The 14,363-nt window shown below is 40.1% G+C and overlaps 1 protein-coding gene across 2 annotated transcripts; it reads right to left on the bottom strand.

Annotated features, from left to right (window-relative positions):
• Nucleotides 1-3,540: 3,540 nt before the first annotated feature.
• On the bottom strand, nucleotides 3,541-13,186 carry LOC146631188 (multidrug and toxin extrusion protein 1-like). Of its 2 annotated transcripts, XM_085356417.1 has the most exons (16): nucleotides 13,004-13,186; nucleotides 12,330-12,431; nucleotides 12,172-12,240; nucleotides 11,801-11,949; nucleotides 9,639-9,681; nucleotides 8,776-8,820; nucleotides 8,571-8,668; nucleotides 7,394-7,491; nucleotides 6,787-6,968; nucleotides 6,596-6,704; nucleotides 5,358-5,433; nucleotides 4,979-5,048; nucleotides 4,753-4,885; nucleotides 3,999-4,093; nucleotides 3,858-3,921; nucleotides 3,541-3,785 (listed from the first exon to the last, which is right to left on the bottom strand). In XM_085356417.1, the coding sequence occupies exons 1-16, from the start codon at nucleotides 13,184-13,186 to the stop codon at nucleotides 3,541-3,543; spliced, it is 1,761 nt and encodes a 586-aa protein (XP_085212543.1). The 2 variants fall into 2 exon arrangements, with proteins under 2 accessions (XP_085212543.1, XP_085212542.1); XM_085356416.1 differs by having other exon boundaries at nucleotides 3,541-3,921.
• Nucleotides 13,187-14,363: the final 1,177 nt, after the last annotated feature.

The following is a 14,363-nucleotide window of genomic DNA, read 5'->3' as shown; positions in this document are numbered from 1 at the left end:
GCCCTCTCTCTTTCAGTCTAGGCAACCAGGCTACGTCTTTGGAGGCAGCATAAACTGATGCTTGCAACAATCACCTTGTTTGCTATGTGTGTTAACTTGTGAAGCCATTAATCTGCATTAACCAGATTAGCAATAACAAGAAAATTAGTGAACTGCAATAATCCATGAAGCTGCAGCCTTACTGCTTTTAAATGATGCACTTGATGTACAATGATCTCAGATTACCTGCTGCAGAACCTCGACCACAGTGGCATGCCATTATATTTAAAAAGGACACAGTGAGTCTGTGCAGAGAGCCAAGACAGCTGTAGTAATGCTGAAGTACTGCTCCTTGACTCCAGCTGAGAGGTCTGTCATTGGTAAAAATCTTGATTCAGGCTCAGATGCAGAAACTGCAAGCATGAAAAGTGCATACCCTCCCTCTGAAATCCTGAACTTTGTGCACCACATTGCTAACTCTATTTAATCAGCCAAAATAAATGGCTCATTATACTCTGCTTCCAATGTCTCTGCATTTCAGTCCATTTTTACTCTCTAAAACATGACAGATAAAACTTTCAGTTTTAATTCACCTATTTCCTCTATTTCAAGCCAGTGCTCTCACACCCTTTACTCTGGTGCTGGAGTACGATATGCATTTTGTGTAACAAACTTCATGTGTGACTTTTCTCTTGTGTTTGGATACAGTGTTTGAAACACTGTATCCAAAATTACTCGAAACTTCAAAAAAAGTTACCAGCTGTGCTTCTGTAGCTAGATGCTGACACATGTAGCCGATACAACTTTACTGACATCTGCAAGTATGACAAGCATGAGGGAGAAAAAAACGTTAGAGCAGGGATGATGTGGTGGGTGCAAGGAGTGGATGCTTGACAGTATTCGCCTTAAACTGCCTGTCAGGTTTAATTATTCCTTAATTAAGTAATAACCCAGAAAACGTTCCATTACTTCAACTGTAAAACCACAGAACAAGTGACATAACCACATATAACCAGCAGGGTGTTCTAAAGCACCAATGCTTATTGTATGGTGTCAGTAAACGGTGAATATGGTTTTGCAAAGATAAATGGTGATGTTTGGGTAAGTATATAGATCAGACTGTACTCTAGTGTCAGATATTGGTTTATCTGGACAGACGAGAAAGCAGTGAATAACATAAACAGAGTACTGCTACAAAGCTTATTCAAACTATAAAATTATCTTAAATAATCTTTAACAGACAGACGGGTGGTAAACAGCAGATTAATCCACATTGTGACTGACTTCCTACCCAAAACTGAATTTCAAAAAGGACAGATCACAGCTGTTTTACTCACCAGGTGGTGTTCCTCCTCAGTCTGCTGTACTTGAGTAAGAGCACTTTTTTTTGCTTGAATTAGGTTTTTATTTTTCCATCTTCAGTGGCAGCAAAAAGTGTCATAAAGTCTATAAAACTAAATGTTTTGTTTTCTAGTCCTTTGTCATTGCTATAACTAATTACACAACCAAACATGCAATAACTCTCTAGGGGCGTTTACAGTGTCTCTGCTCTGAAAACTCCTAATTGGGAGTCTTTCTGTTCAGTGACCGTGAGGTCCTGCAAAGCAAATGCTTCCTCTGGGAGGAAGAATTACTGGGTGGAATCAGGCTCTGTGGAGAAGGTGACCCACCCCACTAAGGGGAAAGGGGATCTTGCTCCGCTCCTAACCACAAGGGTGTATCACTTGTCTTTGTTGCTTCACCACTAGTTTTCTTGATCATCTCTATCGTCCAGCTTCATCAGAAACAGAGTGTTAGAGAGGGTAAATGACAATATTTCAAGGCTTCCCTGGATTTCTTTCCTTCTGTGAACACAAAAAACTTATAGTAAAAACTGTATTATGCACTCAAACTCCCACTGTCTTTCTGGACCTCAGCTCAGGATGTGACTCTATTGACCTCTTATATGCCTCTTGTATAACAGGATGTTGGCTGACTCCTGCTGCCAGCCCTCGAGTGGACAAGCCGCTTGTCTTGGAAATGAGTTATGTCAGGTCAGTTGGCTTATTTGAACAGTCATCAGGAGGAACAATGCCACAAATTTTGTGAGCTAACAAGAAAACCAAAACATGCTAAATCACATGATTAAGGTCATGCACCACACTGTGCTGTGATTTGTTATCGTCTTCCACATTTAGTTTTTATTGGGTCTCATTTCTCAAATTGCAAATTCTCCATTCCTCTCCGTGCATCTTAGTCCCTGAAACTAGGTATGTGGCAATGGATTGAAGCAGGGGACGCAGGTTTCCTGCTCGTCCTAAAGTCCACAATCAAGATGATTGTGCTCGCACCGCATTGACAAAGGAGTCAACCACAGCCCGGTACTCTCTCTCAACACCCACACTGATCCATCCAACCACTGCAGAGTCATCAGAAAACCTCTGAAGATGACAGGTCTCTGTGCAGTGGCGGAAGTCAACAATCCAGGACACAAGAGAGGCATCCAGCTGCATTTCAATCTGATGCCACTACTAAAAAAGTCCAACAAAGACTGTTCTTTTTAAGGAAAATGAGATCCTTTAATGTCTCATCTGAGATGTTGTCTTTGTTTTGTAGTTTTATTGAATGATGTCTTTTCGCTGCCTGGTTTGGTAACCTGACGGTGAAGAATAAGAATAAGTTGGGACTTCTGGTAAAAACTACTAGCAAAATTTCAGGGCGCTGGCAAGATGGACTTTTGGCTATTTACAACAAAAATGTGCTTAGGAAGGCTCATTCTATTGTTAATTGTTTGAACCATCCACTTCACAGTGAGTTTGAGTTGTTGCCTTCTGGGCGCCGTTTTTGAGTACCTTTGAGGAAGACCAAGACTCCAGGTTTCTTTTATCCCTACTGCATCCCATCTCCTTAGTGGCAAATGACCATCCTGTGACTTTCTATTACTATTATTGTCATTATTATTTTATATTATTGTTTTGTTTACTTTTATTTTGCCTGCTAAACTAATTTCACCCTGTGGGACAATAAAGAATTTGAATTGAATTGGCTATGACAGAGTGGATAATGTCACATGTGGGGTTAGCAGAGGGAGGCACAGAAACAGCCACCAAGATTAGATGGGTAAAAAACCTGACTTCAGAGTCGAACTGTGCTAGATTTGCTATTATGGACATTGATAATTAACAGTACTGGTTGTTTGATGAAACTGTCTGAGAAGATGTCATTTATTGCATGGGCTGATATGTATCTGAATGTGAATCTAATCTTTATTTAAAACATATAATTAGCAAACATTAATAAACACTAAAAAAAAACCTTATATGAAATCAGAAATACAACTATTATTAGCTATTAGCTATAAATAAATATGCTATTTCATACATAGTTTCTGTAAAAGACACATAATTAGACAGAAGAGATAGCTAAATTAAATTAAATTCTTTAATTTTCTTTTGGTATTTCTGATATCTTTTTGTGATATGTTGATTAAGGCAAATAAAATAAAAAGTGGTATTTTTTGTGTGCACACTAAATATACTAAGCGTGTATGTATATACACAACAATACATTTAACCCATTACATCATTTGAGCAGCGGGGTGAGGACGGTGTTGGTAATGACTCCAGCAGCGAGGATGAGGATCATGATGAGTATCGCCAGGCCGCGCCGTAACACCAGCTGTGACACTGACAGAACATCTCCCACTGTAGTGGTGTTGGTGGTTTGACTCTCTTCTGGTATTTGCACCTCCATGTATACGTGGTCCACCCCGGCGCTCTCACCACTGGATCCAATAGTACTGATTGGGGTCTGGATGTGATTAGAGTCTAGGGTTTGGAAAGAGAAGCATGAATAAGACACTGTAATAATGGGATGTTTCAGCCAGTTTGCCCACTCACCTCTATTTTCCATCTTGATCGTGTCTTTTTCTTCTTTGATGCGGACTCCCGCTCGCACTTCAGCCTGATCAGACACAACAGTTAATGACATGCTTTGATGAATGAAAGTGTGATAAACTGTCAATAGATGCAGGTGCGCACCTCTTCAGCAGCCTTCTTCCAATCGAGTTTGCACAAAAATGTGATGAAAAAGATCGACTGCACGAACACGCAAACCGTAAGGCCTGTCCAAAATCCTACAGCAGAAAAAACAGAAGAAGAAGAGTTTTAATAGTTTTTCTGACAAGCAGGAAGTACATTTAATTTCTGACCGCAGCACGCATTTGTCACAATCCACCTGTAACCTGAAAGACACAACATACACTGGTTATATATAGAGATGTAGATGTGTAGATGAATAGCAGCATATGGCATATTATGATACGTCTTTAGCAAAAACTAAGCAAAAAACGCAAAAGCGAGGTGCTTTGCTTGGGATGATGATTGTGGTGTGCATTGAAGTTTGCATGGCCCAACATCTCCTCTTTATTCTTGTCTGTCCAAAGAACATTGTTCCATCAGATGCAATATTGCAAACCTAATCCATGCTGCAATGTTCCTTTTGGACAGAAGAGACTTTCTTCTGTCAAACCTTCATGGACAGCAACAAATGCTTCCCCAAAGTCACTGCTGATGTCTTTCCTCCCTGGCATTATTATAACATACTCGACTAGAAAACTACCAAAATGTCTGGTTTTATTTAATGAATATAATAAAATTAATTGTTATTATATAAAATTAGGGATAAATAAAGTACGACATATCTTATTTTCTCTTGTCTTGAATATGTAATATCAATCCAATGCTATGAAGGAAAACAAAGGAGCTTGGAATGCCACCCTCACTCAGTCCTCACCTACAACCCCCATTTTGGCTGCAAACATCAGAGACACACCAGTGGGTAAGCCAAAAATGTAGTACCCGACCAGGTTACACAGAGCACCAACCGACTGCTTTCCTACACCTCTGACAACTCCTCCAGCCACAGCCTGTAAACACAAACACAGATTTCTCTGAATCACATTTTATATTTGACAGTATTAGCCTGAAATGTCGATCACTGCTGTAAAATCATTTCTTACCGCAATTGCATCACCAAGATGCAAGAAACTATTTATCAACATGAGGTCAGAAACCCTCTGCAAAATATCGCTAAAAACAGTGTGCAGTTTCAGCTTCAGTACATCTGTCTGTACATTCACAAATATTGTCAAACATCAAGAACATATGAAACTTAATGAAAACAAGACCTTTAATACAATGGGACACATGAACAATGAATTTATTTGATTATAGCACTCACATAGGCTTGTTTTAGTTAACTGAAACTAGATAACAAGGGCAACATGTTTCTGAGACAAAGGTATAAATGATTATCTTGAATAATACATGTAATTAAAGAAGCAATAAATAAGAGAGGAACTCTTCCTGGAATCAAGGTTAAAGGTCAAAGATACTTACGGCTCTGATGTGAAAATGTATCCGATGACATCCTTTGAGACGCCAAAAATAATACTAACAAAGCATGCAATTATGACTGCAATGAGAAAAACCATTTAAATATTAAAATCACAGGAAAAACAGAAAAACAAGGAACACAAAAGGTGGCCAACTTTACAGTTTATATACAGTTGTGGTGAAAAATGTACTGTAATTTCATTATTCTTCTTTTTCCAAAGTGGAACGATTGTACAGCATTCACGTTTAACAACAAAAACAAGTTCAAAAACAAGGCACAAGTTGAATTTATGTTAACACTTTAGAACCTAAACCATGATATAACTGCCAGAAATCTTTCATTTTTTGATAATGGACTGTTTGTTGAACCTTTAGACAAAATATATATCAAATTTTAATCAGCATATATGAGGTTTAACTTGAATCACATTCGCTACATGAGTGATATTTTTGCAATTTAGTCATTAAAATGTGTCATGCAATTTAAATCATTTGGGGGTGGGGGTGGGGTGGGGTGGGGTGGGGGGAGTCACGCTGATGATCACAAAAAGGCATGTATCAAATACGATACGCTGGGATTTAAAGGGTTCAAGTTTAACTGCAGGCTCAAAATTACATGAAGTATACATAGTCCACAAATTTATTGCAGCTTATTCAACATGTGTTCTAATGCATATCAACTACATACTATTTTGCCCAGGGTCGGGTAAACAAACTGGTCCATAATAGGCAAAAGGTCACTGGTTCAATTTCAACTGGAGACAAATCCCCTTTGGGACTGTGTCAGGATGGGTATCCGGCATAAAACTGACCAGATCAATCATGCAAAGCTACCCCCTGTGGTGACCCCTTATGTTGACGGAACAGCCATGGACCCTGTATGGGTTGTGGAGGTACTCGAGCTTCCTCCCAGACCAAAGAAATGCATGTTAGGTTAGTTAATGGCTCTAATGTCACTGTATACATGAATATGAATGGTTGTCTATCTCTGAGTTGGCCCTGTGATGGACTTGGCACCGAGAGTCCACCATTAATCTACCATTAATTGGCTACGCTGTTGGAAGGTGGCTGGATGGATGAATAGTTCATTTATATTTTATGAAATGTATTCTACTTCATATTCTTATGTCATGAAGCTCAGCATGAAATAAAACTAATCCTGCTACTGCTCAGTTAGCAGTATTTTTACTTTTTTCTGTTCATTTAACACAGAAAATAATACTTAGTGTGTTGGTTCTTACATGCACAGATGATGGGGACTTTGCACGACAGCTTGGCCTGCTCGATGTTTCCTGCACCAAGTGCATTCCCAACCCGTACGCTGGCAGCACTAGCAAACCCTAATGGAATCTGTGGGAAAATCCATGTGTAATTCCAAAATGTAATGCCAGGTCAACATATAAGCAAAAGTCAAAAGGTTCACTGGAGTTACCATGTATGCAGTAGCAGTCAATTCGTAGGATATCAAGTGAGCTCCCAACTCGGCCTCACTGATCACACCAGCCAGGAATCCTCCCACTTCAAACATCCACCACTCCAGACAGAGCATGAGCATGCTGGGGACAGCCAGCTGGGCAAAGGGTCCCCACTCCTGGAGACAGTCGAGGGACCAACCTGTGTGGGTCAGAGTGACTCTATATGTCATCTTTCAAACTATTGGTTTAAATTATGATTTAATTATGGGCCTCGGATCAACAATTACTAATGAGGAATTTGCATAAATCAGACATTACTATTAAACAATATTTAAATCCCACACATTTTAACTATTACAGAGATGTCTTGAAGTTTATTGGAACCGCAGTGTTAAAGAATAACCTCTCCTCCACACTGCACTCCACAGTTATAGAGTATGACTATTTTTGTCAAACATTAAACTCTTGAGTATTTATAATGGAAAACTTCAGGTATGAAAGGCCAAAAGCTAAATGATGCAACATGATGAAATTATTGGACAGAATTGGAAATAAGGCGAACGACACAGCAAAATCAAAACATTTCAGCAAGTTCAGGATCCCCGTAGAAGTAAAATGACTGACCTGCCCATGTGGCCTTATGCAGACCTCTCAAGTACATGTAAATGAATAAGACCGATGCCAACAAATACTGGGAGATGGCACTGGCTGCTGCTGATCCACTAGAAGATAAAAACATTAGAGATTAAAAGAAGGAAAAAAAATGAACAATTAAAGCTCCATATTTACAGGTGACAATTCAAGCACCCTAAGATAGGCTTCAGCCCCCTGTAACCCTGTAAAAAGACAAGTGAAAGAGGATGGATGGATGGGTTTCGAATTTGCTGTCAGTTCATTATTCCTTTTAGGTTTTTGAGAAACAATTTATATTCATGTTCTACATTTTGTTATATATTTTTTTCAATAGTGCCGCTTTGTATTTCCTTGTGCTTATGGGTTTTATAGTCTTCCGAAGCCTGGTATTGATTTCTTATTAGATATATGTTGTTTGCTTCAAATTAAGCACTTTAAACTAAAACCACTATCAATGTGTATGCCTGTTACATCTAACCCTTCTTTCCTTCCATCATGTGCAGACAGAGCTTTCAACGTGTGGCATGAACTGGGAATTCATAAATTAAAAGACGTGTAATCAAACGATACCTTCATGTCATTTCAACAATTAAAAGATAGATTTGGAATACTGTGCAGCCATTTTTTAAGATATCTTCAACTACGAAATTATATCCGCACACATCTGCCACAGTTTGAAAGCATGTTGTCTGATACCTTGACACTGACACTAAAAATATTACTGTGCTCAAGCTCATGATGTTATGGTCCTGAATCGGTGACCCAGTGTTTTGTGTATTATTGGTGTTATTCTATGATTTCATCTTTGTATATGACTTCTAGCCTTCTGAGTTCTGTTTTTGTATTTTAGTTTTGAGGGTTTTTTTCTGGTGCCTCTGTGTCTAGTTCTTAGGTTTAGTTCTGTGCCCAGTCTGTTTCCTGTTTTACTTTGACGGTCAGTGTATTCTCGTCTTTCAAGTGCACAAGGATCAAATGCAGGACACTTGATCCTTGTGTCCTGCATTTGGGTCTGCAAATTTACCAACACACCATAAAACCTGTGGTAATTCACCTAAATTCACTGGATCATGAATTTAGATAAAGAATTTAAAACACATATAGTTTTCACTGTCTGAATTGAGGTTACATTCAACCAATGATGTCACAGGAATGATGGAGGAAAACTTACGCAACACCCAAATCCAGCTGATGGATGAGGACGTAGTTGAATATTGCATTAAAGACATTTCCGATTGCTCCAGTTATAACTTGAGGCCATATAATTCCCTGTACACCAAAGCACAAAATACAAATAATATTCATGTTAATGTTTTAAAAGCACAACCAGTTATTAAAGTAATGTAGGCCATATGCATGCTTCAAAAGCACTGCACCTGATTTTGAAGATACCTCCCCTGCAGATGGTACATGAAAGCAGCCTGAAGAAAGCAAACATTAAATTATAAGAGACTCGTTGACAGAAGTGAAGAACAAATTTGAGCACATGATCGGATCTTAGGTTAATCAGCACGCTAACACTTTTCAATGAAAACAATGAACATGTCAAATAATTAGTAATAAATCAAAGAAATAAAATTTATCACAGATTCTATACATTGATACACCTCCACTGCAAGTTATTAACCCTCATCCACTTTGTCTGATAGTTTATGCCTCAAAGTTCAACCAAGAATAAATGAGAGGGGGGCATCAAAGTTAGAGATTGAGCAGTATTGTTGAACAATGTAAATCTCCTTAGAAACGAATACCAAGTCAAACATGATAAATGGTGAATGCACTGATTCTTATAAAGTGCTTTTCTAATCTCTCAGAGCACTCAAAGTGCTTTTTACAACACGTCTCATTCACCCATCCAATCCTTAACCTCTTAAGCACCAACGCCCATAGATCTGGGGACAAAAGGGAGGAGATCACATTTAGGGTTAGGTGAGCATGCCTAAGTGCTTTTTATCTAACATTCACACTCCAATGGATTCATTGGAGAGTAACTTGGGGTTACTATTTTGCTGAAGGACATTTGGCATGCAGACTGGAGCAGCTAAGGGGTCAAACTACCAACCCTAACCCTTAGTAGATGACTTTCTCTACCACCCCGTGTGCTGAGGTGTGACCGATGCTCTCTGGACCTTAAATAGCACTGCATCTGTTGTTAAGACCCTCAGTTCTGGATATCAACCTGCCTTTTGTTTAAATATTGAACACCTTCCAAATCTGCATCAAATCCTGTCAAACTCACCGGCAGAGCGGGCATGAAGATCTTCACATAGAGCTGGGAGAGGCTTCATGTGGAAATGAAAAAAACAAAGTAAGCCTGTGAAACTGATGATGGTGACATTTGACTGCACATAAATTAAGGTTACATACCATTTTGCTTGTTCTTTTACTTCATTCTGCTCATTACTGTTTCATGCTGTGTTACACAATGGTGACTTTAATGCGTTATGCTGTAAAATAAGCCCACCAATGATGGTGCTTCCTTTTTATACTTATTGGGTCCAACTAATCCCAAATAGTTTAGACAAACTGAAAATGCATCTCAGGTCTCAGGATGTTAATTATCTTTTTAAAAGTTTTTGGCAGCTTTATCCAAAAGTCGAGGCACAGTAACAATGTGACAAACAAACAAACACAGCACGTAGTTTAAGTAGTGTTGGGTTGTAAACCTGTACAAGGATCTACTGAATTATTTCTCACAGGTCAGAAATGTGTGCAGTAAGAACCAGCACACATTTCCATGCATTTCCACTGCTGAGTTAACAGCTGGTTTCTGCTGCTACAGGTGGTCAAACTATGAGGTTTGGTATAATGTGCTTTTCGATTACTGCATTACAGTGACGCCCCGTTTATCTCGAGTTACGTTCTAAAAATATGTTGTTTTTAGGCTGTAAAACCCGTCACTACACCCGAAAGACAAAACGCCAAAACACAGACTTAACAATGTGGTGTATGCTGTACAGTGCAGCGAGGAATGCCCGGACCTCTACATTGGAGAGACCAAACAGCCACTTCACAAGCACATGGCCCAACATAGAAGAGCCACCTCCACAGGACAAGACTCAGCAGTCCATCTGCATCTTAAGGATAAAGGTCACTCTTTCGAGGATGCCAATGTTCACATTTTGGACAGAGAGGACAGATGGTTTGAAAGAGGAGTGAAAGAAGCCATCTATGTCCACTGTGAGCGACCATCTTTGAACAGAGGCGGGGGTTTACGACACCAACTCTCTGCCATCTATAATCCAGTTTTGAGATCCTTCCCAGACGCCTTAACGCCCACTCACATCCTGGGCCATCTGATCTCATGATAAGGTGGGGCCAGGTTTCACAATGAACTCACCCGAAACTCTGGCTGATTGGGACCCACACCCAGTTTCACACCTTGGCTCAGGCGATTAGAGGATCATCAGGGGGTCCATTTGTCCCTCTGTGGGGGGTTACTCCCACTAGGTTTATATCTGGGACTCTCCACCATTTGACCTTAGAACTGAAGAAGCTTCTCGGATGAGAGGTGAAACGTCTTCAAGCAACTTAAAGAAGTCCAGACGCTTTTCTTTGCAAGCTCCTTTGACCGTCACTACACACTTTATACACTTTTCTCTGACAGGCATGAACATTTTCACACTTTTCTCTCCTGTTTAAAGACTCTCAAAGTTCAAACCTTCGTAGAAAAATAAGTCCAGTATTAAAGAATGAAGCCAAAGATCAAACCCTGTTTTTAGGTCCAGAACATGGGAATAGAGCAGCTGCCAGAGAATTAAACATTAATGAATCAATGGTACGGAAGTAGAGGAAGCAAGAAAAATGAGTTGAGTAAAGTTTAACTCATCTGACTGTTTTGTTTTGCCTAATGCCTCATGGTCTGAAAAATACGGTAACTTCTACCTTCCTTTAGCATGTCCAGAAGTTCATCATTTGTGAGATGGTTAGCATCTTTCTCTGTATCTTGGGTGCTACTGCAGGTGCCTTTGACGGTGCAAAACGTTTCGTCGACATTGTTGTTTTTGTTGGGGAGAAAACTTACAAACATACAGTACAGCACTTCAGAGTCACACTGCTAGTGATCGAAGATTTATGTAAATTTGACAAGCTGAATGCATTCTGTACTGTACAGGAGACACGGCACGGAGGAGATCGATTGACAATGGACAGCCGATCATGGACACAATGCACTGTGAAAACAGAAAAACAAAAACAAAAAACATGCAAAATTGCACAAAAAAAATCCGCGAAACAGCGGAAGGTGAACCGCAGTATAGCGAGGGACCACTGTATTTTTTGCACAAACTAACAGTGCTTGGCATTTTGCATAATTTGTGTTTCTTTAAGAGTGAGACAGACACATGCTCAGCAGTGTCACAACATCCACGCGTCTGTTATTGCTGGTTAATAACGGCTCACCTGGCGACCTCTGGACTCTGTTTGACAGCAAGTAGGAGAGGCTCAGTGTTGATGAGGATGGCCCAACAAGGGAAACAGGCCAGCAGCAGAATCAGAACTCCCCTCTGGAGAATCACACCCACACGCTTCAAGTTACCGCTCCCATACGTCTGCGTGAAACAGGTAGACAGACGCTCGGGTGAGAAAAGTTGGAAAACACAGAATCCCACCAAAGAACAAGGGTATGACTGATCATAGAAAAATAACTCCACACAAAAGCTCAGTGTTGAGATGTTTAAAAGGGCATTCCAGGAGAACCTGGGAACCCAGCTGTGCTGCTTGTGTTTGTCTTGGTTACACAAATAAAGTGAAAGCTCTGGTGAGGACCCTACCTGAGATATGAGGGTATCACAAGTTAATGACAAACCGGTGCCAATGGAAATACCAGTGACGTTAACTACCTGCAAACGAAACACAACATGCATAAAGTGGGGTAAAAAATGATGCATATTTACAGTTCAACAACAAAGGCACTGAAATGTCTGCTCACCGCAATTGATAATGCTACAGCTGCAAGTTCAGTTTTCCCCAGGTGACCACAGAACACCGTGCTGACAAAACCGATCATGAAAATCATGAACTGGGAAATGACCTGAAGCACAGAAGAGGAGATACTGACTCTGTGTTGTATTTAGAAATACATTTAAAGGAAAAATAAATAAGTAATGAATATGGTTAAAACATTTAGTAACTTAAGGATGTTAAACATATAGCAAATATCTAAAATAGATGGATACTTCCCACAAGGGAAATTTCTGTGTTACAGCAGCACGATAAAGAGTAAAAATAGTAAAAACATAAGCAACTGTATGTTTTGGGGGCTTAAAGAAAACATGGAGGAATTTGATATGTAATCCAAATAATGCATAAAAACATAGTAACTTAATTTAAAATTAAATGATTGTAATACTAAACAGATATACACAGTACAGTCCTACAGTGCTTGAGGTCCATTCAGAAACAGGACTTCATAATAACATAAATAACATTTAATGTATTTATTAATAAGACACTAAACCAGGGTCCAGGTCCCACGTTTAAATCAAATTACAGTTTATTGACACATGGTGCATCTTCTGTAGTAAATCCGTTCTTCCTGTCAGTAACAACAGACAGAGAGTGTGACAAACTTCAAATGAGCTTCAAATTTACACACAGTCTTACCACTGGTCCCGCCAATTTGGAAAGTTGCACAAGCTCATTGCGGTAAACTGACGGAATAAACCGAGGGACACATATGTGGCAACAGCCTCGGGAGCTCTGTGCGCAAGCAGCCGCTGCACTTTCCTTTAAATCCTCTTTCACTGCCTCGGTGCATTTTCCTGTTTTTTCCCCAGAAGAGTCCATAATTGAACAAATACAGATCCTCTTCACAAACAGCTCTGGGTGATTTCTGTCACTCAGGCAGAAGAAAATGTTGTTGGTTTGATAACCAGCGCAGGAGTCTGAGGAGGGGCCAGACACATACTGTCCTCCTCACCTTACAGCCAACCAACTCTTGACTCTGTTTAGGTGTGATTTCTGCTATTGCAAAATACTCAATACACTTGTACAAATAAAGCATTCACTTACAGTTGATCATTAAAATGACAGTTAAAAGATGCTGGTGATATTCCTTAGTAAATGGTAAATGGCCTGTATTTGTATAGCGCTTTTACTAGTCCCCCCTAGGGACCCCAAAGCACTTTACACACCCAGTCATCCACTCTCACATTCACACACTAGTGGAGGCAAGCTACAGTTGTAGCCACAGCTGCCCTGGGACAGACTGACAGAAGCGAGGCTGCCATATCGCACCATCGGCCCTTCTGGCCCACACCAGTAGGCGGTAGGTGAAGCGTCTTGCCCAAGGACACAACGACCGAGACTGTCTGAGCCGGGGCTCGAACCGGCAACCTTCCGATTACAAGGCGAACTCCCAACTCTTGAGGCACAATTGTCCCCTAATCCAATCGAGTAAAGGCTCTAATCCTTCTGGAAAGTAGCACTTTCCAGAAGGATTAGAGCCTTTCCTCGATTGCACTGGGTCCTTCCACCTGCAAATAAAACAGGGTCCAATGAAACAGAGTGAGACTGGATGAGGTTGTAACTAAAGTAACTAAAGGTAGCAAAGGATGATTTATTTACAGAACATAATTAAGGTGAATGTGTATGTCAGCAAGTCAGTAGTGTAAAACGTGCATGAGCATGTGACAAGGTCAGTAAGAATCAAAAACACATGTTGTAGCTGAGCCAGTGTAGTCTAGGAAGCTGGTGTCCAAACCAAACAATAGCAGTGAGGAAAGGATAACCAGAGAGCAAGGGAAGGATCTGCTGCAGGAAAGAGGGAGCTTTTATAGTTAAACTCACTGGGCTTAGCTGTACCTCAAGCAGCAAGCTTCTTTAATCAGCTCCTGCAGAACAAAGCACAGCACAAAAAACAAAACAGAGACACCCATCACCTGGGGTCATCAAAATATGCAGTGCTCAGATACCAGAATACATCTTTATTAAGTTTCACTGTGAAAAAATGACTCAAAATTTC

Source organism: Diplotaxodon limnothrissa, linkage group LG6, assembly GCF_057381915.1.
Source record: "Diplotaxodon limnothrissa isolate DT_005_m linkage group LG6, D_limnothrissa_male_GT1.1, whole genome shotgun sequence".
Taxonomy (NCBI): Eukaryota; Metazoa; Chordata; class Actinopteri; order Cichliformes; family Cichlidae; genus Diplotaxodon; species Diplotaxodon limnothrissa.
The sequence above is the reverse complement of the archived record's forward strand: the minus strand, read 5'-3'. Positions and strand labels throughout refer to the sequence as shown.